We start from the raw sequence: 23,403 nt of genomic DNA, 5'->3' as shown, positions 1-23,403 counted from the left end.
TCATTTAAAATTCTGAATCTTTAACTTCCTTTCAAACTGCTATTTTATATAGTATTTATACTATAGTTTTAAGCTATTATACCTTCACATAGTGCATTAGGAAATTTCCAAACAACAGAAAAAGGAGAATTGGAGGTCTGTGCACCATCCTGAGATTTTCATAACCATAGAAGTCATAGAATAAGGTGAGCATGAATATGATTGGTTAAATTAATTCTCCTCCACTCTATGGCATCTAACTGGACTATTATAAATACTAGAGTAGGATCTGGAAATTCACAAAAGCTTATATGGACAACTTTGCTTCTAACTGGCATCTAACTGGACTATTATAAATACTAGAGTAGGATCTGGAAAATTCACAAAAGCTTATATGGACAACTTTGCCTTCATTTGGTTTTATGTCACATCTAAATTCTATAAGCCTATTTTATTCGTTTTCTGGCTATAGAGATAGTGGAGATTCGAGAGCTTGATTTGATAACAATGGGGTTTTAATGATCTTTGCATCAGACTCTTCATGTACAACCCCTTTCTTTCCCTGTTTTAGAATCAGTGTGATTTTAGTACATTATGACAATTTCTTCAGTGTTTTACAAAGCCTGCCTTTATTACTACTTCCAAAGTCCAGTTCTCTGTAATTCTATCCATCCATCCCCATACCTGAAATATGAGTACTGTCAACTTATAGGTCATCAAAATATATAGTCCTATTAAAAATCACTAGTTGTGCAGTGGGAGGTGTAAATGCAGCAACATGGGCAATTTCTGTGTAGAAGGTTAGTAATTCCATTGTAAAATATATTCTTCTTTCACATGCCTTTTACAAATTACGATAACAATTTCTTCCTGCCCTTTGGTGTTGCCTAAGAGGGACAAAGAATTGTTGGGAATCCTGCCGTTACAATCATTTTGTAGCCTTTCCCCCCTCCTTCACTGATAGCAAATCTTCTAAAAAGCATGTGAACCTGAAAGTGAAGGTTTTTCTGAGTAAGAAAAAAAGTGTGGCTAGCTTGAAAAAATATAGTGAAGCTTACTCTCTCAGTTTCTGAGCCTAATCTCATTTATCTTCATTTTCCAAACACCACTTTTCAATTGAGTTAGGAGCAATGTGTTATGTATATTTTTCCTTTTTGATAATCAAAGAAATATTGACCTATTTTGAAAATACTTCTTCCTCTCACTACTTATAGCTTTCATTACTTCATTTGTTGTTATTTTTATGTACAAGAACTATTCAGAAACTTGAGCAGAATGTAATCTTAACTGAAGAGAACTGGATGTGCACCTCCAGTATACCAACTGACCTCAGCTAGCACAGTTAAGGTCTATGCCTGCCTCTTTGTAAGACATTACCCAAGCAGAAGTCAGCTAATGGACCTTAAATTAGTGTGAGTAGTCTGCAAAGCTATGGAATATCATTACATGAATCTACTGTCCTTGAAGTCAGCAGAAAAATACTACATCAGTTTCAGCAGTAAAAAAAAGGTTATAGCCAGGTTATTCTACATCTAGATTTCTTGGTTTCTTTTACCCCTGTAATTGAGCAGTGCTCTGTTCTCCTAGTATAGTTTCGTATACAGGTTTAATATAAAAGTAGGTTTTTAATGAAATTAAAAGACAGATTTCTTGGCGTAGCACCTGCAATATTAAGTTCTACTTGGAGTGTGACTAGGGGTGTACCTGTGAAAATCCTTTGATTTTAGGAAATATAATTGTCTTCCTGTAAAATAATGAAAAAAAAAGGAGGGAAAATGAAAAATAAATGCTTTCTGTGCTGTCAAAATAGCTGTTATGCTAGGCTGGCTAATAATGTAATGTGGATGGATGGTTCTGTAGTGTTTTGACTATTTCTTCATCAATCTGATCAGAGCCCAGGTGACAGCAGCAAGGTCGTACCTTCTAATTCCCCAGTAAATGACCTGTGTCTGTCTGTCTTTAATCAGATATTTCCCTTCATCATTCAGATCACTTGGAAGTTACTGTGGGAAGGCATGTGCACACTCCTTTTGTCTAGTCAGTGCTTCATACAGGGACAACCTGTGTGGGGGAGAAGGGGGTTAAAATCAATTGTCCTGCAGAACATAATCACCTTTCAGTGGAACATCCATTGCAGTGTTCATGCCAAAGCAATAGCGATAGGAACAAACCAGCCTTTTGTACAGGCTTTCTGTTGGTGCCCTTTGCAGAAAAAAAAATGACTGCTGCTGCTTTAAGTCATGGGAGCTCACGTTTGCTGTGACAGCTTTCCAATTGTTAAATAAACTCTGACCATGAGCAGCTGTCAGACAGATATTGCAGACTTCAGTTAAAAGGAGCACCAACCAAGCATTTCAGTGCCTGAAGGCTCCTAGTTAATTTTTCTTTAAAGACTCACAATTAAACAAACAAACCAACAAACAAATAAAAAAATACAATAAGATAATGTGCTTCCTTAACTGAAAAAAAACAAACCCACAACTTCTATTTTATACATTCTATGTCATTTTCCAGTGAAAGTTATAGAACCTGAGTGTGTCCATTTCTGAAAAACAGCCTGTGAGGAACGTGAAATTTCTCAAATGTACACTTTTATCTGGTGGCAAGGTAGGAAACTGAGATGCAGAAATACTGACATTATACTTTATAAATAATACTAATAATATTTAAATTCCTGTGGGAAAGCAAGAGGAATTATACTGAGCTTCCTCAATGTTGTAAAATGTCATTTTATCATTTGTTCTTTTGATAGTAATCTAACACAACCCTTCTGAAGTTATTACTTTTTACCCTCTGAACAACTTGAGATAGTTGAACATGTCCTTGCTCATTGCAGGGCGGGGGTTGGACTGGATGACCTTTAAAGGTCCCTTCCAACCCAAACTATTCTATGATTCCATAATTCTGTGATGATGTTGGACCCTGCTGTACAGGAAAGCAAAAAAAGGACAGTTTTCACCCCAGAAGGCCTAATAAGCTAAGATGAATATGCAAGAAAATAATCTTTTAATGTAAATATACAGTCAGTATTGGAAGAAGCCTTCTTATTTACATTTTAGTTACAGATGGGGAGAGAAATTCCAGTTTAGAAACTGATATTGGCTGAAGATAGAGTGAGTCAGCTCTGGAGATACCTTTTTCCATTGACTGAAGCAGAAGCCTACCTTAATCATAAATTGAAACAAATAAAGCCCACAATAAAACAAAGACTAGTCTCATGACTAACCCCAAAAAGTAAGTTGTGGGTTAACTGTGTGAAGACAGTTTTAGACAATATTTAAGAAGTATTTATTGAAAAATCAATATTTTTGCAAGTTAAAGGAAAAATGACCCATATTTAATTTACAAGTAATAGTACTAATAGGTAATTACTGTTTTTAAGGGTAGCTTCTTTTAAAATTTCAAATTTAGCTAACTAGATAACTAACTAATTGTTTTCAAAATTCCGGATTCCTTTAAGTACAGAGAGGAATATATTCAGTAAAAGTACAGAGCAGTGGGAAATGGAAAAAGTCAATTTAAAAATCAATCCTCCCTGATTTTTTTCTATCGACTCCTCTTAGAAATAACACCCACAATTTTTATAACTGAAATGGATTGTAAAAAAAAAATCTCAGTGTGTTCAATTATTTATTTTATGCTTTTGAAAACACTTTTGGTTAATGGGTTTCACTTTTTCACCTTTCATATACCTCATTCTCTCACACAGAAAAATAGAAACCATTCAAAAATGGAAGATGATAGCATTTTGTTGGTTTTGCTCATGCTTGTGCTTGTGAGTCAATTCTCTTCTCACATGATGGGCTAAAAACCACGGTAAACATAATGCACCATGATTTTAAACGGACTGATTTCTATGCTGAACTAAATGTTTATATAATATAGGGCTTTGTGGAGATTTGAACCAGGAAATTAATTTGTCTCAGTTTTTGGAAAGCATAGTATAGATGGGAAGATTTGGGAGTACTAAAACAATGATGGAATCAGTTGCTGTAGTCAATGAAAATATAGTTTCCATGCATGAAGGACTCATGAGGAAGGATCCTTTATTAAAAGTAGTCAACTTGCAACTCTATAATAGAGATTGTGCTCTTTAAAGATATTGGTATTGGATTAACAGAAAATGTATTAATGGCCATGGAAAGAAGGAGTAAAATAAGTCTTCTATCTTCTTTCTTAGTCTTCCAATTTTTCCATATTGAAGTAAAAATGGAATTTCTCTTTTTCCTGTCTTTCCTTTATTAATGAATAATCCCTTGGGTATTAGATTAAGGCTAGGAAATGGCTAAATATATTTATTTGTTCCAGGTTTCAGAGTAGAAAGCTGGCATAATGACAGGGATAATGTGAGAGATGAGTTGGAGATGGAACTTTCTGGCTAGGCAAGCTACACAACCTTCTTCTGAACACGGACCTAACTGGAATAAACGTGTACCATGGCTCCTTCCCTGCTACAGAACATGGCATGGCACAGAAACTGTGTTGGATCCAATGCTTTTCCAGAGAGTTGGGTTTGCTGGGTACAGACAGTAGAGGATGCACAGCAGCAAATCACCTGTTCCCTGGTGACAGCAGCCAGGAGCAGATGTGCCTTCCCAAAATAAGTCATGCTCACTGCTGCCTGTCTCACTGTTGCTTCCTTCAAGTGTCTGGAGAAGGGCTACAGGCCGAAAAGTTTAGTCAGGTTTCTAAACCTGCTTCCAATTGGCTGCTTTTCTCTGCTTGTGCTGTCTGTTGGGAGAGGGACCTTGAGGCCCTCAGGAGAGGCATTGCTGGGAGCGAGCTGCAGGTCAGGCTGGTTGTCCTGGCAGGCAACATACCAGCTCTGTTGAGGAGATCTTTGCCACAGCTTGGCTACACAGATACGATAGCACGCTTGGTTTCCAGCTGACTTAGCGTGGTGGCCACTGCAGAAAACTGTATCAGAAGATTTGGGTCATCAAGACTGGGTAGAGATCTATTGAAAAAACCCTCAAAGACAAACTTTTTATGTTTTGTTTTCAATTTTATCAACATATTCTGAATTTTTTCCCTTTCCTTGTGCTGTATAATTGCATGTGATTTCCACTTGCCAGTGATCTGATTGGATGTCTCTCTTTTCTTTTTGGTTTCTGTAGGATAAAATCATGGGTAGATAAGATGCAAGAAGATCTCGTAACACTGGCACGAACTGCAAGCGGAGTGGAACAGCTTGCTAAGGTAAGAAGACACACCTCAAACTGTAGTAACTAGGAAGTGAAGTGAAGGACGTGAATCATCTGGGCATTATGATCATTTCATTGCAACATAGTAAAATGATTTTGGGGAATTAAACCCTGCAGTGCTTACTGAGAGAGAAATGAATAACAGACATCCATCTATTCACTTGCTCATAGATAATATTTAATCAGCTCTGCAATATCAGACATAAGGCTTACCATTGTTGCAACACTTCCACCTGAAGCAAGGGCTTTTATGTTCTGTGTTTGTCAAATACGGTATCCAGGAAGCAACCATTCACAGCAGTGGAGAATTCTGCTGTCTATTAACAAGGTAGCCTATTTTTCTGACACATATTTCGTGAAATGGGACAACTTCTGGTTAGAAGAAACATAGATGAGAATGAAAACTACTTTTGTTCACCTCTTTGAATTTAACACAAAGTTTGGTTTAGGGAAGAATTTACAAATCTTTCATTAAGAAGATTTTTTTTGCACTATGTTCTATTTATAGAAGGCAACAACATCTGACACTGCAGAAAAGTATAGTCATAATTCAGAAAATGTAAGGATTACTCTGCCTATACAACTTTGTGTGTATACATCATGATCTAGTACACAGCCATATGACTATACAATTCCCTCTCCGTATCCCTGCACAAGTGCTGTGTCTGCTTCTGTGCTACCAGCTTTAGTGCAGTGACGTTCATGTGGATAAAAACAAAAAACATGTGTGTGAATACTGTAGGTAAGTTTCTTTTTGAAAGCCAGAATTTATAATACACTTCAAGCAAATAATGTTGTCTCAGAGGATATTCACAAGATGGTTGATACGTGTTTGTAATCCTAGGATTTAAAGCATGGAAGGGGAATGTTTCCATGTAAAATATGTCTCTATATCAAAGCCATTTGTTTGACCTAAGTTGCATGATGTCTTTCTCTAGCCACAAGGTTTTAATTAGCTCTCTTGCCTGCAAGGGAGAATGCAAAGCCCTGAGACGTGTGAGCTGTGCAGTCTCTCCCACTTTTCTTTTGTTTACAGGCTGTTGTCACTTTCCCATTTTTTAATGACATCCTTTTTTTTCTGCTCACTGCCTATTAACATTTAGTCAGATCTCTCCTGAAACAAACCCTAATCTTGGAAATACGAAGACTACAATACATGAAAAACATCATGCCTGCATGCTTGTCACTTTTATTCACAGAACTTGCCTTCAGTTGCTCAAGCTTTAAAAATACTTACAGCCAGATTGAATTTTCAGCTTTTTTTCTGATTCATTTCTTCTTCCAACTCTAGAATTGTTTGGGCCAAGCCTATAGTCTTCATATGAACTTAAAAAAAGAAATACATTTGTTCGGCTGTTCTGCCCCTCCTCCCTCCAAAAGCAGAATGATTAATACAAAAAGAAGGAGAAGAGTGCTCCTATTGTAAAATAGTAAACATGAATTTCTGTCAACAGCTGTAATAATCAGATAGACTTTTGGTGGGAGAAATGTCTTTCCTTGTCCTAGGGAAAATTAATTTTAATTTGGCCAAGTGTGAGGTTAAAGCTCTTGGCAAGGACGTGTAACGATTTCACAACCTGGTCAGCCTCTCCCTGGACTCAGGGAAAGAATTCCCACTGATTCAACTGAAGTTACAATCTGTGTCTGCTTCATGCAATTGAGTCTTCTATGAAGATCTCTAAAATGACCAAGATAACTCTCGAAGTAGAACAATTAATACATTTTCAACTGGTGTGAATTCTTCATAAATCAAGCAGGGCTTTTTCAATTAGCTGCTCTGCTATGCAGGTTCATGGTGCTCCCATGACTTATTGGAAGTCTCTTCGGGTTCATCGGTGCTGTTTATGCCTCTATGTGCATTAATGTCTGGGGTCTTTGTGCTGCAGGGAATTATACTACACAATGGTCTCTTCTGGAGAACTGTAAAATATTTTTTTCTGACCATGATGGAGAGGGATAGGAGCACTGCCTGAATTCCCAGTAATTTAATTTTAGACTGAGAGAGCTTTTCACCAGAGACAATGTAAAACTTCCTATGTAATTACAAAGGAATAAAAAAATTAAAATCTGGATGACCATTAAACTTAGGTGAGAGATATGTTAGGTGAATAGCTGCCCTGTTGAGATCAGTACCTATATAAAAGTCTAATTTATTCTGCACTGTGGATATAGATAACCAGGGAAAGCATTATTAGTATTTAAGGTGTTTGCATTCAACATGTACTAAATTTCATGGAATCACGTTTAAGGAGAAGAATCTCCTCAGAAAATAATTCCTTTTTCTTTGATCATTGACAACTTCCTTGCAGTGACTTGGAATCACAGTCTTGTCCTAGTGACTAACCACTCTTTCTCTTGCTTTTGCATTTATAATATAACCATTTTAAGCCATTGCAACTCTCATTAATCACAACTTTTGAAAAGATCTCTATAGCGAGGATACAAAATAATATATTAATGAATATTCCACATAATGCTTAAAAAGAGAAGGAGTTTATTTAGTGAATTACTTCAATGATTCTGTCTCTGAATATATGAATATGCTTATGCCAATAGACATTTTACACACCTTTTCTCTTGTTAGGAGTGATGACAGTAATATAATGCTTATAGTAAGCAAAACTGTAAAAAAAAATTGGATGCCATTAAATTAAATTTATTTAAATGAGGCTAGTAGCCTTAACCAGGTAAAACAGTATATCTAGAGTAGAAGAGACAGACAAAATGGAGGTGCATAGGAGATGGAGAGGCAGGTGAGAGCTGAAGATTATTATGGTGTGCAAAAAAACCATGATCTTTAATTTACAGATGTACTCACTAGTTTATATTTACCATACAGAGAGAATCCTGATCCAGCCAAGAATTGAGCTTTGATTTTCATGTTTCTGTTTAGACCTTTAGCTCCAGAACATTCATGAATTAGTTGTGGTAAATTATTACTTTGGTGATATGAATCAACACTGCTACTAGTAACATCTAACTGTGAGTTCCATGATCGTGTTTAAAGTGTAGTTCCTCCTTATGTCCTTCAAGTCTTATTTATACCATCTGGGAATGGTCTCAAAATAGTCTTCCAAAAATAGTATTAAAGGACATTTTTAAATCCTACTTTTTTGGACATTGCTAGGAGTTTAGGTGAGATCTGGGAGAACTCCAACTTGGACTTAGTACCAATGTAGTATGCCTATTATAGTAATGTGAAGATTGCTTCAACAAGGCAGGAAGTCAGGATTTAAGATGCCAAAATACTCAGCTGGTTGAAAACTGGCAGAGCTCCACTGACTGCAGTGGATTATGCTAATTTACATTTGTGAAGAATCATGCCTAACAATATTTAATTTACAAGTCAAGCAGGTAAAAAGTACTTTGAAAAAAATACAAGCAGATTTTCACACAAGAAACAGAGGCTATATCTTGACAATATTGCTGCTGTAGTTGCTCATTTGACTAGGGCACTGTTGGGTCCTTTCTATGATTTAAATTTTATTTTTTTTCCCATAAGAGCAAAGGAAATGTTTGTAAGGAAGTATTGTATGTATATACATCTTGACACCTAAAAACAGGAAAACAGGATACACAGGAAAATCTTTGAAAAAGAGCTACAAGAGCTTCAGTGTGCTTCTTTAAGTGTCTCTCGCCAAAGCACAGCTTAGTGTATTCCCTCTAGTGTTATAAGTCTGGTGTTTAAAAACAAACAAAACTAAACAAAAACAAAAACAATCTAGGCAGATAACTGTCATTTCAACTTAAAAAGGTTCATGTAACTTTATCTTACTCATGAACTCTCTAAGCAGTCAGGCGTTATGAAGCTGCTCTGGTGTGAATGATACAGGTTTTCTACAGAGCAAATAGACTGTTAGAAAAAAAAGTAAGAAGGAATAGACAGCAGTTTAATAGAATTTTAAAATATATGTAGCAAAATAAATATCAAGGTTGTATCTGATCTGTCTTTTAAAAGACAAAAAATTGTACAAAGGTCAAAGTCACTTTCTTTACCTAAAAACAGATACCTCAGCATACAGGAAAAAAAAAAAAAGAGCTGAATAGCCTACTGAACTACAAAATTAAGTAAATACGCAGTACCATTTTGATGAAAGTGTGCTCAACTTCCATTTTTACATAGATGGTTCACAGCGAAGACTCATGACTAAGCTAATTGACAGCTCTTTTAATCTAATAAACTACAACGAGTATGCTTCTGAATTCCAGCTCCTAAAATACCTCTAGGGACAGGAGAGAGAAGGAAGGGAACCCTGCAGTACCCAGAAAGGAAGACCTCGGAGTAGAGAACATGCCTTATAGCAATGCACGAGCTTGTCTGTTCCAAACTGATTGAAGAGAATCCTCTTTTACAGGAACACTGCATTAAAAAATGTGGGTCTCTGTTAAGAGCTTTGACGTGACAAACACACTGGAGTTTCACTATGGCTGTTACAGCAAAAAAATGCCGTCTTGTGCTGTGTAACCTTTTCAAACAACGGCATAATTGAATGAAGCAGCAGACAGAGAAGCAGTTCCAAGGAACTCTACTCTCTGAATCTGTTTGCTTTTTGATACATGGCTGGAAAAACAATTCATGCATGATGTTCATAAGGCATGCTGTTATTACAGTCCCAGGAGCTGTAGAGTGAACCCATATAGACTGACTTGGCCTTTAAATTATATTTGTACTGAGATAGAAATACTATTTCTTCTTCCAAAATATAAAGAGAACTACATGTGGATATATGATACATACTAATGAGTGCCATTCAAAAAACACATCCACCAGCAACTGTTAGAAGATTTCTATTTATTTTGTCTTTTGAATGTTGTTTTATAATTACTAGCTCTTCCTTACCGAACAACCCAGCCGAGGTTCTGCAGGAGCACATTTCATCCACCGCTCAGTGCAAGGTCTGTGTGCCTGATGCACAGATGGTGCAAGTCTGCTGGAGCACTCACATTGGCAGCAGCTTCCCAGGCCACACTTTTAGCTTTCCAGGTCTTGGATCAGTTTCTAGAGTTTAACTGAGATGAGTGACTTTTAAGAGAGACTGGTCTCTGATATGACCTGTCCTGGAGCAGGCTTGTACAGGAAAGCTTCCTTCCGCCAGAAGGAATTGTAACCCAGAGTAAGTTTCTGTTGTTGGACTCCACAGATTTCAGGTAAGCTCTGTGTTCTAGAAGATCTACAGGTAGAGGCATACCACTAACTTAGACCTATAGGAACTGTCATATAGTGCTTGTCTTGTTCTCTTCGTTATCTCTGTAGAGGTCTGTGCAAAGGGAGATTTTAACAGCTTACTTGAGCTTCACTTAAAATTTATATGTGAAGGATTTTCCCTATTTTCATAGGTGCTTGCAATTCCTGCTTAAGAAGGTGGTTTGTCAGGCAACTTAGCTGTAAACATTTTCATTATGTTTCTCAATGAATGGCATGATAATTATGTGGCTCTTTCTTTACAATCATAAAGTAAATGGGATGAATTAGCAAAGACTATAGAAATTTGAAATTATTTATTGAAAACATCAAACAAATCCATGGATTTAAAATTTCTATTTATTTTTACCGTCTTTATTAATAATTTATTTATTTTAAAATACTGCATGTATCAAGTTGGATTCAGTTTGTATATGCTTTAGCCAAAGGCAAAGAATTTTGTGCCTCATGCTATTTTCTGATGAACTACCAGATGGGCCTAGGGGATATATGGACACATTCCAAAATATGCTACACTCACCCTTGTTAAGGTTGAAGTAATGGAGACTTTTATGATTAAGAAAAATATAAAGAAGAAATGTGAGAGTTAGATTTTTTTTTTAAGACAGTTTGATTTTAAGAATAGCAACCAAAATAAATATATTCAGTTTCCATTTCTCTGGAAGTCTTGTCTGTGGACTTTGTAAGTCTGAATTTAATTTGACTATTCTGATTGCGAAAGATTCTGAGGACCCTGGACTTTAAGATGTCTGACATATAAAATAATAGTATTGGTCTCCAGTCTCCATCCCTCTTCATCTCTGAAAATGCAAAATATAATTAATACCACAACACTTGTAGGCAGAACTGGTGTAATTCACTAGCTGTGTCCTGGGCGTACTCTCCAGTGCTCTAAGAAATGAAAGCAAATGTTTAAATGAGCTAAATATGGGAATTAAGGAAACTTTCATATTCATTGAAATTGTGCCGGTCAGTGAGGTTCACTGTGACTGATCTCAAAAATCAGAAATGTATTGTAACTTTTCTCCTCTCCTTTTGTGTCTTTGCTTCAATGAAACAAAACTCTAAACAGTTTTTTTTTAAACATTAAATTATATAGAGAAGACTTTTTACTCACATAAAAGAAATACAACAAAATTCTGTTTTAATATTTAAATGAAAATTTAAAAAAATCAACAGTATTGAAGTTGTTGAAGCACTTGTATCTTCATTGTGTTGCCAGGTTTATATTTGCTAAAAATTCCTTGAGTTCAGGCCATTTTTATGAGTGATTCTGGTAGTCTACAACTGCAGTTTTCCACAAAAAGTGCAATTTTTCTTTGTTGTTTTTCTAAGGAAAGGAAGGAGAAAAATCTGAAAACAAGAAAGCAACTCTATTTTATTTTTTAAATTCCCTTAGTAATGTGTAATAAAACAGACAGTTATGAGAAAGTATGGCTGAGTGGGAGTATATGAGGCCAGTACATGAGGCTCTGAAACACTTGAATGCCTTCTAAACCATACATAGGCCGTTGTACACTATTCACACCTGTGTCTTTTGCCTCATCCCTAAGATGAGGACACCAGTCTGCTGTCTGAGCATGGTGTGGTGAAGGAAAGTGAGGTAGGGATTACTTTTTGCATGGAATTATGAAGGGGTTGGTACATGAAACATAGTAATTTCAGGTATTTATTGAAGAGTCAGAGTCCACTTACCAGAATTAAAATAATGTATGAGAGGAGTTAGCCTGGTTAGAGACTCCCAAAATCATTAACTGTTTTTTTAACAATAAGTATTTATAAAGGTATGTCCCATTTGCGTTATACCACTACCACTGCTATGATTTGCATGCAACTAAATACCAAAGCTGCAGGCATTAAAAATAGAATTTTTCAAACTAAATTCTTTTGCGTTTACGCATTGCTGACCAATGTCAAGATATTAGAAAAATGAAATCACTTTTAAAAATGCAGGCTGGGAAATTTGAAGACGTATCTTCAAGTTTTCTTTGTAATCCAAGTGAAAATGAAGAGATTGTCAAGACAGAGGGAGCCTCATTTCTTAATTGCAGATTCTACTCTCCCTCTACTCCCTTAGCAATAAACTGGCATTTTGAAGAATTCCTTCATCCAGCAGGCAAAACCAGCTGCAAGTCACTGAGAATAGGTGGCTGCATTAACAAAGCTTGCTTAAGCTCAAGGGAAGAGATGGCCTAATATTACCATAGTTTTAATTACTATTTGATGATCTGGATAATCTTTTATCAAAGCACTGTTCTTGATTAATTTATAATTTTCCACTGGCTTTAACAAGAATAAATTCTGTCTTGTTGGTGCTTTTGTTCAGATTGTTTTCGTAGAAGCTGAGAGCAAATTAAACATTTTCCTCAGAAAAAAATTCACACACCACAACCAATAAAAATCTGCACATTAGAGCTAATCAGTTTCCAAGTCCTGTGATTAGTTAAATACCAAAAAAACTTTTCTATTTCCCTGAGATTTAAAATTACCTTTGAGAAGAGAGTCAGCAGGTGTTAAATTTCATTAATAGCAGCTAAGGCAGGACAAAATTTTGGATGAATAAGTGAGTTTGAGAAACTACATAAGTGCCCATCTCCAAATATACCAGAAGTGCAGAAAAAAAGTGAAAAACTTTCTTGCTATTGTTCTTCTGTTACAAGAAAGATCCACTTGCATTCATCATGAACTGGTATTTCTGAGTTCTTACCCAGTCTCAGCTAAAAGCCTGAGCTAAAACTGCTGTGAAACCAATAAATGATGTTATTTAATACTGTATTAATATCACTAGGAAGCAAAATTAGGTGCCTAAAAGTACATTTTTCTTAACAAAAGATGTTTGTACAGTAGCAGAGGCACAAAGCTGAACTTCTTGTTTTAAGAAGGTTTAAATACAAAGTGACAATTACAAAAATTACTTCTTAATTTGAAAGTCCTCTGGACTACTCTGGTAATTCTCAACAGTCAAAAGTGGATGATGATTCTTACAAAGTGTGTCTGATTATCTGTTTCCTTTGAGTAGGCACCTAAGTGAGCCAATTGACTCAGGCACTGCTTAGACTCTCTCTGATGTTAACTGAGGTATAAGTGTTCCCAGCATCTTGCAGAATTCAGTCTGAGCATTTCACTTAAGACTGAACTGATAATTTTTTTTCTAATGTGCACGTCACTACTATGATATGTCATGGTTTTCAACACTTCAGCTGCCCTGTCACTTGTCATCCCAGACCTTTACAGGAGTCAGTGATCAGGCAAGTGATTCTGAAAAGCCACAGCTACAATAAACTGTTGGGGTGGTTTTTTCCTCTGTGTTGTTGCCATGAATTTCAAGAATGAAGGCATCTGTGAGTTGCTAGGGAGCAGCTGTAATCTTATTTATACATTATATGGAGCAGAGAGTAAGACATATAAAATACTCAGACAGATTTCTTTGAACATACGGAATGCTCCTTGGGAAGGAGCATTTTTCAATGTGTTTCACAATGAATTGCTTCTGATTCAAAGAAAAAAAACGTCTTGTAGGAAAGAAAAACTCTCTGACATGTTTTAGAAATAGGAAATATTAATATAATTTAGGAAATAAGATATGCTAGTAAGAAGATACAGTTTTCTTACTCTGTGCAGATTGTATAGTTGTTTGTGACTACTAAAAATTGGAGTTAAAGGAGAATATCTACAGCAATAGCAATAATTCACGTGCATTGGAGTGGTTATTTCTGTTTTCCAACTTTTTCTGCTCCCAAGATCTCATTATATGCTTGGATGTCTGTTCTGTGTGTTCTCTGCTTTTCTCTCATAAGCGAGATCATGACATGCAACTTCATGGCCTTGATAAAAAAAAAAAAAAAGGTAAAAAGTAGTTGATATTTTGTTTGCTAAACAATGTTATTAAAACTAAAACTGTGATTCTGTAAAACACTGAGTATTGTTAATAAAACTTTAATTTCATAGGTAGCTTTTCTTTTTGTTTTAAATTTTAGCATTACCCAAAATTTCTGTAAGAAATGGACCTTTTATTTTCCCCCTAAGCTAGCTGTTTCCTTTCTCTTCAAGATGAAAAGCTAAATTTTTTGGGGGATAAGTCTGTATGATTTTTTTGGTAGGTAGAGGGAGAACAAAGAGCAGTGAATGAGCTCAGAGCTGACCGACATCCTGGGCCAAGTTGAAGTTGATATATAAATTGGAAAAAACTCTTAATTTATCGCATTAGCTATTTTTTTTTATTATTTTATATGCTGATACGATTAATTAGACAAGGATTTTACTTCAGTCAAGAGTTGTAAGGTAACTCTCTTTTGTCTAGATGTGGATCAGACAGAAATATTCTGTATATGGAAATGCCTGTTCCTTTCAGGGGCTACAGAGGTGACTTTGGTGCTTGCTCAGCCTTAGGTTTAGAAATCTCAAAGTTATGTAAACCCCTAGCTGTTAGCAAAGAGGAAGCATCCTTCTTCAATTCTTTCTGCTTTTAGCAGAGAATTACACATTGCAGAGAGACAGCTTTGACAATCAATGAACCAAACCTGGGTTTCATCCAGGACCTCCAGCCAGGAGTAAAAGGAGATGGAGCCAGAGACAGGTTGGAAACAAGGCTACAGCATGGGTCCAACATCCAACCAAGGGACTGCAGAAAAGATTTAACATACATCTGAGGGGTCTATCTGAGTGATGTGCTAACTACTGCATAGGGTCACTGAAGGGGCAGGGCTGGAGACAGGCACACTTATCCCATAGCCCAGGACTGGGCTGAAATGGAGCTGGTGGGCAGAGTACAGGCAGGGGTACAGGCAGAGGTTCCTGGAGAGGCAGATTATGGTCACTGAGGTCTGCTGGTGGCGCAGGGTGGTAGAAAGAGACTTTTCGGAAGGACTGGGGGGAACTGGCTCTCTATAGAAGGGAGGGAGTGGGCAGACCCTCTCTAGTGAGGAATGGGCAGGAAGGGAATAGTTTACAAAACCTTTATTTAAGTTTCACTGTGTTCAGAGGGATTTTTAAAATTTATTTATTAAGTTAATTACGTTAGTGTATAAGCTTATAAAACCTAGCTCAAGATTTCACAAGTACTTTTAATATTTTGGTGTAGTTGTTTTCAGAAAAGATGGAGTAAGACTCACCGCAAAGTTTTGGTTGATTTGGGCTTGGAAGTTCAGTAGTATCTCTGAGCAGTAGTTTTACCATCATGGTAGTCTCCAGCTGGTCTTGACTGGTGATAAAACATTCGGTGATAAAACATTGGTTGTTGACAGAGGTGTCCCATCAGCCTAGCTGAGCTAAGTGGTCTTGAAAGTAGTATTGAAATAATAAAAATATCCATACATTTACCTGGTACAGATAAGTATTACTGGAATTGTCAAGCTGTTTTGTTTCTCTTTTCCAAAGCATATATCAAGGTAGGAAAAGTAACAGTGAGTTTTGGCTAACTTTTGAAATTCTGGATTTGAACTTTTGAAGATCTTAGCTCGTATGGCTTCTACATCCGTGAAGGTATTCGGTGATGGAAAGGAGATTGGCTTGTTCATGTCCCATGTTTGGGCTCTCAGTCAGGTTACAACTGCCTGAAGAAAAGGCTCCATTGTTTCTTAAACTGTGAGACTGACATTTTGAAAACAAACAAACAAACAACAGGCAAACCAATTCTTCTGTAGTTGAGAATAATTCTTTTCCTGAGTGTGATAGAGCATGAGTGCCATTTAAATAAATTTTCAATGCTAAAGCCAGCTCCAAGGCCTGCCACTTTATAGCAAGAGTCATGTAATGACATCTTTCATGCTCTCTCAATTTGTACAGAACTGTTTGACTTGCCCTTGTGAGCCTTACAGGAAGCAAGGAGAATGTCTCTTTGTGAGAGATTTATAAACACGTCCTTGAAGACTGAACGGAGAGGGGCATGTTCTGCTGAGGTGCTGGCAGTTTTTCTAATCTTTGCCACATTCAACTATTGTTGTGTTGTTTCACTTTAAATGCGACTCTCACCATCACGTTCTCTCCCCTAAAACCTTGCAGTTCATTATGTGCAATTTTAATACAGTCTTTCCTGAATAAAGAAGTACATGGCTATTGACTTCAGAAAGAAAATAAAATGTTTTTGTGTTATGACCTTACAGGTTTTACTTAGTCATGCAATGAGATTTTTATCTGCAAGGAGTGATAGGGTTTTACTGACAATTTGCAGAGCTTTTAGCAAAGCATTAGCGATTAAAGTACTAAAAGTTATTTTAAATGTAAAAGCCAACAGGAACTTGCATTCACTCCGTCAAAGCAATTTAATAAATTGTATTCAAATTAGCTCTTAACAAACCATGGAGCCTGCCAAATTGCGTTTTGAAAGATGAATGAGCACACCTTTACCAATAAGACCCTTTATGGCTATTTGAAATGAGCTTTTGCTAATTGTGTTTGACTGCTAGATGGGAGGCTTGGAGAAAGAAAATTTTGTCCCAGTGTACCAAATCCTGAGGTGTCTATCATTGCCCTGTGTAGTGTTGCGCTGAACTGCTGTGGTATTACGGCGAATTAAAGGGTAGTAGGCAACAAATAAGTTCGCACACACCTTTTAAATAATTAGTGAATATTTCTTAGACTGTTGCTTGGTAGTTGAGACTGGTCTCACACTCCATGAAAACAGGAAGTGTGTGAAGTTCTGAGTAACTTCTTATGCCATTTGTTTAAAAGCTTGTGGTATAAATCTTCCATTGGCAGTAGAAGCAGGGTAGATTGGTGCTCCAAACCCTGCCATGGGCTAAAGCAAGGAGGGGGAGAAGGAGAGTCACTGACTCAGCTCTATGTGGGATCTTGTGAAAATCTCAAAAGGGTTTTCTTTGGATGGGATTGTTCTGAATTTTATTTTTTTGAAATCATTGACAAATAGCAACTTGTGAAGCCAGTCTCACAGTCAGGTTTTCTTGGTGGTAGTACCCACAGTGCCTGTCTCATTTGGTGGTGATCTGCTTGTTATGTGATTCAGGCTTTTGAACTTTTTGATAGCTGGTGCTGGAGAAGAAAAATGAACATGTTTATTTTTTTCCTACAAATCTGCCAAAGTGTGTACAACACTTCGATAGTCTGCAGCTTTCAAACCATTCAAGCTTGGAGATATGGGAATAACTTCCCTATAGGAAGGGAGTATGTGAAAAATTTGAGTGCTCTCAAATTGGGGTTTATAGGATCATATGTTTGCTGAAAAAGCGAATTACATTCAGGGATGAAAGTGCAAATTTTCCATCTAGGTTCTTAATCCCTTACCAGTATGGTTTAATGTAACTGTACATGGAGCACAGCACAGGAAGAACACAGAAGTGTTGGACTGAGCCCAGGGGAGGCCACGAAGATGATTAGAGAGGCCACGAAGATGATTAGAGAGACCACAAAGATGATCATCTAAGAGATGATCTTAGATTCCATCAAAGATGATTAGATGAAACATCTCTCCTATGAGGAAATACTGAGAGAGTTAAGGTTGTTCAGCCTGGAGAAGTCTCTGAGTAGACCTTATTGTGGCCTTCCAGTACCTAAAACAGGAGAGTTGGAGTGGGACTTTTTAAGAGGGCATGTAGTGACAAGACAAGGGGGAATGGTTTTAAAATGACAACTGGTAGGTTTAGATTGGGTCTTAGGAAGAAATTTTTTACTGTGAGGGTGGTGAGACAATGGCACAGGGTGCCCAGGGAAATTCTGGGTGCCTCATCCCTGGATGTGTTCAGGACCAGGTTCAATGGAGCTCTGAGCAACCTGGTCCTAGTGAAAGGTGTCCCTGTCCATGGCAGGCAGTTGGAACTAGGTGATCATTAAGGTCCCTTCCAACCCAGGTCATTCTGGGATTAAGTCAAATAGACTATTCATATTGTCTTTCTAGTTGGTGAGGTGCAAAGTTATGGTTGTGTGGATGCAGTATGTTATCATCTTAACTTCCTCTGAAGCTGTTAGATCACAGCCTGTTAGAAGCTGTATTTCACTAAGTTCTTGAAGATCAAAGAACCAGCACTACAGCACTTGCCCTTGTATAGTTGGTCAGTGCAGTCTCCAAGTCATCTCTGTCATCCATCTGCTCCAAAGCCGCATTACTTGAGCCTATATTTCACTTTGCCTCTACTGGGAATTTTTTTTTCTTATGGCTCTCTTGATGTTTGTTTATAATGTTGAGTAAAAAAATTAATTACTATGCAATGACATTTTTACAATGAACTACTGCTTTCTCCAAATTTTAAGATGTTTCTGTCTAATTGAAGCTCTGAATGAAAAGAGTTTATACTGAACTTTTCTTACTGCTTTCACTGTTGAGTAGCAACATAGTTCTAGCCTATTTACAAAAGCTTGTCACCATTCTTCTATATATTTAGTAAACTTTGGATGCAGGTGTAATTCAGGAAGTCATGAATGAAGTTCAAAGAATTTGGCATTACACTGCTCTTCAAAAACTAAGACATGAACAGCTGGTGACACCCATAGCGTTGTTCCTTGTGTGACCAGGGTGAATATTTGCTGATGAAGGGAGAACCTGAGAGTTTTACCAGATTTGATGGTCATTCCAATTTAGATGCTCTTCTGAAATTTACAGTCTTGATTCAAACCATCTGGATGTATAAAACTGATTTTTACTCTTGCCTTGCCTGTAGGACTGTAGGGCTCTTTGTCACTACAGTCAATTTAACTCCAAATGACACTGCTGACTGCAAATTTAATGTGTTTCAGAAAAAAAATAAAGATATTCTGTAGTGATCAATTGTAGGATAAAATGTCTTTATTTCCAATTTTTTTTTGAATAATTGGCTTATAGGCCACTTTAGCTATTAAGATCAGTCCTAAAAGCCCCCCCAAACACAACAAACAAAATAAAAACACCAAACCAAACCCCCAAAACTACAAACCCCGAAAAAAGAGATTTTGGGGTTTTACCTGAGATAAACTTTCTATTTTGAAAATCAAGCATCTCAAAAGCATCTAAGCTTTAATCTGAATTCATTAGAAACTGTCTTCTTTTATAGTAGTTTTCTACTCCCCATGCACTGATTTTTTAAAAGGATTGCTACCGTATGAGGAATTAAATCTTATTCTAGTTACTCAGTTACTGGTGGAAAAACTGTACTTCTGAAGGAAAAAAAAAAAAAAACAAAACCCCTACATAAGTGTTGTAAAATTCATAAGTGCTGAAAACCGATGACAGCTTACGGGACATGCCCGATTAAAATTTGCAGCTAGAGCTGTAGTTGTCAGAAAAGTTTTTGTGATACTTATCAGCTACAAGCACCAGAAGGGACATATTTTGGTGAGTTTCTTTAAGGTCTCCATAGCTTTAACCCAAGAAACCTGGCAGGGCTGGTAGACTCAGTCTGGTCGGCAGTTTTTTGGCTCTTTTGCTGGATGGCAGCCAGTGCATTAGTGCTGGAACCGTTCCTGCCTGTGCCTGGAATTACTCCCCGGGAGACAGCACAGCCCCCACCAGGCAGCGTTATGGAGAGGCAAAGTACTTGAGTAAACTCAGGCCATCTGTTGGCTGCATAAATTAGTTTTCTCCATTTGCCCATCTAACCATAAGGTATCCACCCTTCTTTTTTTTTCCTCCCCCAAATAATGTATTTTTTCCTTTTCCAGGTTTAGTACAATGGAGATTGGTAAATGCATTTTTTACTTCTTTTTTCTTCTTTAGTTCTTGTGGTTACATGCAATTCATTATAGTGGCTTTGTTTAACAAATCAAATTATCTCCTTCATATACACTTTCTACTTTGGAAAACAGTTAAGGGGTCCTCAGAGACAACCTTTATTCATGATAGAGGAGAAAAACATTTACAGTTCTGTGCCCTCCTTCCAACCCCCATCTTTTTTCCCTTTTAATTTTTTCCTCATTTCCCCTTTTTGTTTTACTTTTCCCTTTGTTCCTCTTTTCTTATTTGTTCCTCTTCCTCTTTCCTCATGAATACTAACACTATCATATGAATAAATAGATAAGAGACTAAACTGATTACATTAGCATAACTTAGATGATTTGTTTCTATTGGTATTTGTTGTTCAGCATTCAAGGAAGAATTAAATTCAGCAGTAACTATTTTATTTCAAATTCAGTCATTTTAAAGGATTTCCATTTTACTGCTTTCTTAGCAATCCACGGGAATCAGATTCCTTGAGCATTTAGCAGTTTGATAGTTTATCACTAAAGCCAATCAGTTTTGAAGATGTATTAAATAATTTTTAGTGGTAGCTTCTTCTCAGAAAAAAATGTGAAGTACTTCTTTCATAAGGCCTGTTCGGAATTTCCTAGCAGTAGCCTTCCTGAAGCTGTCTAGTAAGACAGAGGACATCTTGATGCTTCTTCTGTCAAGTCAATTGGTTTATTTTGAATGTCTAGTGTCATTTTGATTAATTTCCATTTTTTCCTCTTGCAGATTTATAAGGATAACAAAGCTTTGTATGATGTAGAAGCAAACAACCCTCGTCAACTAGTGGAAATTGCAGCCAGAGACATTGAAAAACTTCTAAGTAACAGGTCTAAAGCCTTAGTGGTGAGTACTAACGGGTTAAGTTTTTTATGTAGTATTTTAAAAAAAAATCTTTATTTACTATTGAAACATGCTTTTATAGTTATTTTTACTGCCTATACTCTTAGAGGCAGTGTCAGTGTGATGTGTACAAGACATGACATGTAGAAAGATGGCTCCTGACTTCATGGTAAAAATGAACTCATTAGTTTGCTGACATAGGGCAGATGCTTATAATATTGACCGACAGATAGGAACCATGTCCAAGTAAGAAATCGAGTTATAAATAGATTGGAAAATATTCCTCTAAGTGACGCACATGAATGTTTATGACTTCAAGATCACTGTACTCTACCGTCAGTAATGATATTGGGGAAACAAGAAATAGGGTTTTATTTTCTGACTTGCTAATTTAACCTGTATTTCAATTATATATTGGATCAGCACAGTTAATCCTGAACTGTTTGTGTGAAGGCCATGCTGCATTGCGACCTTACAATTTTTTATGCTGTAAATAAGAAGTAGCTGTTGCTTTAAAATGCTTTTGCCATCATTCCCTTTCTCTTCTATCCTGTAAGACAGCGGACATGGGTAATTGCTTTTTATGATTCCTACTCACATCACTCTCACTCATATAAGACTTTAGAGTGCTTTTCAGAAGATACTGGCCAAACAGGAATGGGAGGATCTGGATGAAATAATAAACATGCTTGGTACAGAGTACAACTATTAGAAATAGGTTTAAAGGATGGAACAGCAGACTCGATTTCCTTGAGCAATTACATATCCACATAGGCTTGGAGATGAGTTTGGATCTGTCATTTAAAGTGAAAGAGAAAAGAAAGAGGGATTAATTCACCTAACTGTAGACATCCACTCAGCTGGTTGTCCTAAGCTCCTTTTTTGTTCAGTGGAATAAAACAGGCACTTCTCAGTCAGGACTGACCTGACATATTCTCAGTAAGACTTTAAACGGGATGAACTACAACCCAGAAGTACTTCTCTCTTTCTCAGTCGGAGAACCCTCAAATGTAAAATGTAAGTGTGTAAAGCTGGGGGAGATGAATCCCACCCAAACAGTTCTTTTATCAGTACCATTCCATGCAACTGAAGAATCAGTGTGAGTGTGAAACTACTGCTGCTATCCTGAGAACTCACCTTTTTTGTAGGCGATGAGATTTTGCATAGTTCGTCATCTGTGCACAGGAGGTACCACGGGAGGTACCTGTTGTCCTGTCTTTGGTTCTTAGCAGGAGTTCACTCTTCCAGTTGCCATCTCATCCCTAACATACAATGTACATCAGTGTTATCTGGGCAAAAACTTCTCTAATTCATTCAAATAAGCGTAAAAGAGATACGATTTTTTTGCTTGTTTTCCCGTTTTACTTCAGTGGGCATGTGCTTATGTGGCAGTATGTGGACTTTCTATTATTACCGTAGAATATTATAAGTCATTTGCAGACCTTTATGAATACACCAGTTTTTTCTCCATTTTCCCATCAACCCATGTAAGTTTGATGTTTTTAATTTATCATAGAAAAATTTTATATATTTTTCAAAACTCAAGATTAATGTAGGATTTTGTTTGTGATGATTTGATCTTAAAATTTTAAGCAAATTAAAGAATTGTCTTGTGCTTATGCAAAAAAAAACTTCCCCAGGACAGTTTTCCTGTGAATGTGGAAGAAGATTACTACCTCATTTTAGGCAAGCACATGGTCACTTTTTGGAAAGGGTAACATGATTCAGTTCTCTGATGTAAAAGAGGATTAAATTAGGAGAAGGATGTTGCTCCTAATGGCTCAGATATTTATACTGACTTTTCTATTTGTAGTTATCTCAGATATATATCAGAACTTCCAATAACTTCTGATTTTAAACCTTCCTGCATATTATTTTTTATACACAGGAAATACTTATTATCTCCTGCGCCTGAACTGTTGCTTTCTACTAAGAGAATTTCTTCATCTTCCATATGTATTTCACTTTCTGCTTTTTTCAAGGACTATATTTTTGCTGGCATTTTATGAACTTTATGTAGTGAAGCTGAATTTATCTGAAATTTCCATCTTCATAAATCTGATGGGTCACATTTTCTCTGAAATCAGGAGTGGTGTTGAATTGAACTGCTATTAATGACTGCACAGAGGGTTTTACCATTGGGGTTGATATGACTCAAAGTTTTAATTGAAACCTCAATCCTGAAAAGAGTATGATGCAAGAGCACCAGACATCCTCCAGTGATGCCATGAGGAAAGTGCCAGTGAATGACATCAACAGTGTCATTGTTCAGAGACAATCATACCCCAGGGATGCCATGATTTCCTTTAGGCATGGTGCACAATCAATCTTTGGGCAAGGTTATAATAAGCAAATATTAGTGATGACTTTTTAATAGTAAGTAATTTTCCCTTGAGCTGTAAGAGTACCTTTAAATGACAAATATCTTTTGAATTTTAAAATTACCAGGTAAAATTATCAGGTTCTGTGCATTGCACACAAAAGACTTAAATACCACAAAAAACCTTTGTGATTTCATCTCTGGTTTA

At 36.7% G+C, this 23,403-nt stretch overlaps 1 protein-coding gene across 2 annotated transcripts in view; it reads left to right on the top strand.

The window, feature by feature from the left end:
• CACNA2D1 (calcium voltage-gated channel auxiliary subunit alpha2delta 1) overlaps positions 1 to 23,403 on the top strand; it is a 379,138-nt gene that overhangs the window by 44,819 nt on the left and 310,916 nt on the right. For both annotated transcript variants that reach the window (XM_027711461.2, XM_039388463.1), the window contains exons 2-3: positions 5,097 to 5,178; positions 20,762 to 20,878. In XM_027711461.2, coding sequence (XP_027567262.1) covers positions 5,097 to 5,178; positions 20,762 to 20,878 — 199 coding nt within the window. The remainder of the gene's footprint in view (positions 1 to 5,096; positions 5,179 to 20,761; positions 20,879 to 23,403) is intronic.

Source organism: Pipra filicauda, unplaced genomic scaffold (assembly GCF_003945595.2).
Source record: "Pipra filicauda isolate LSUMZ 115617 unplaced genomic scaffold, ASM394559v2 scaffold101_size5749837_pilon, whole genome shotgun sequence".
NCBI classification, from domain to species: Eukaryota; Metazoa; Chordata; class Aves; order Passeriformes; family Pipridae; genus Pipra; species Pipra filicauda.
This window is presented reverse-complemented; position numbering and strand designations above follow the sequence as displayed.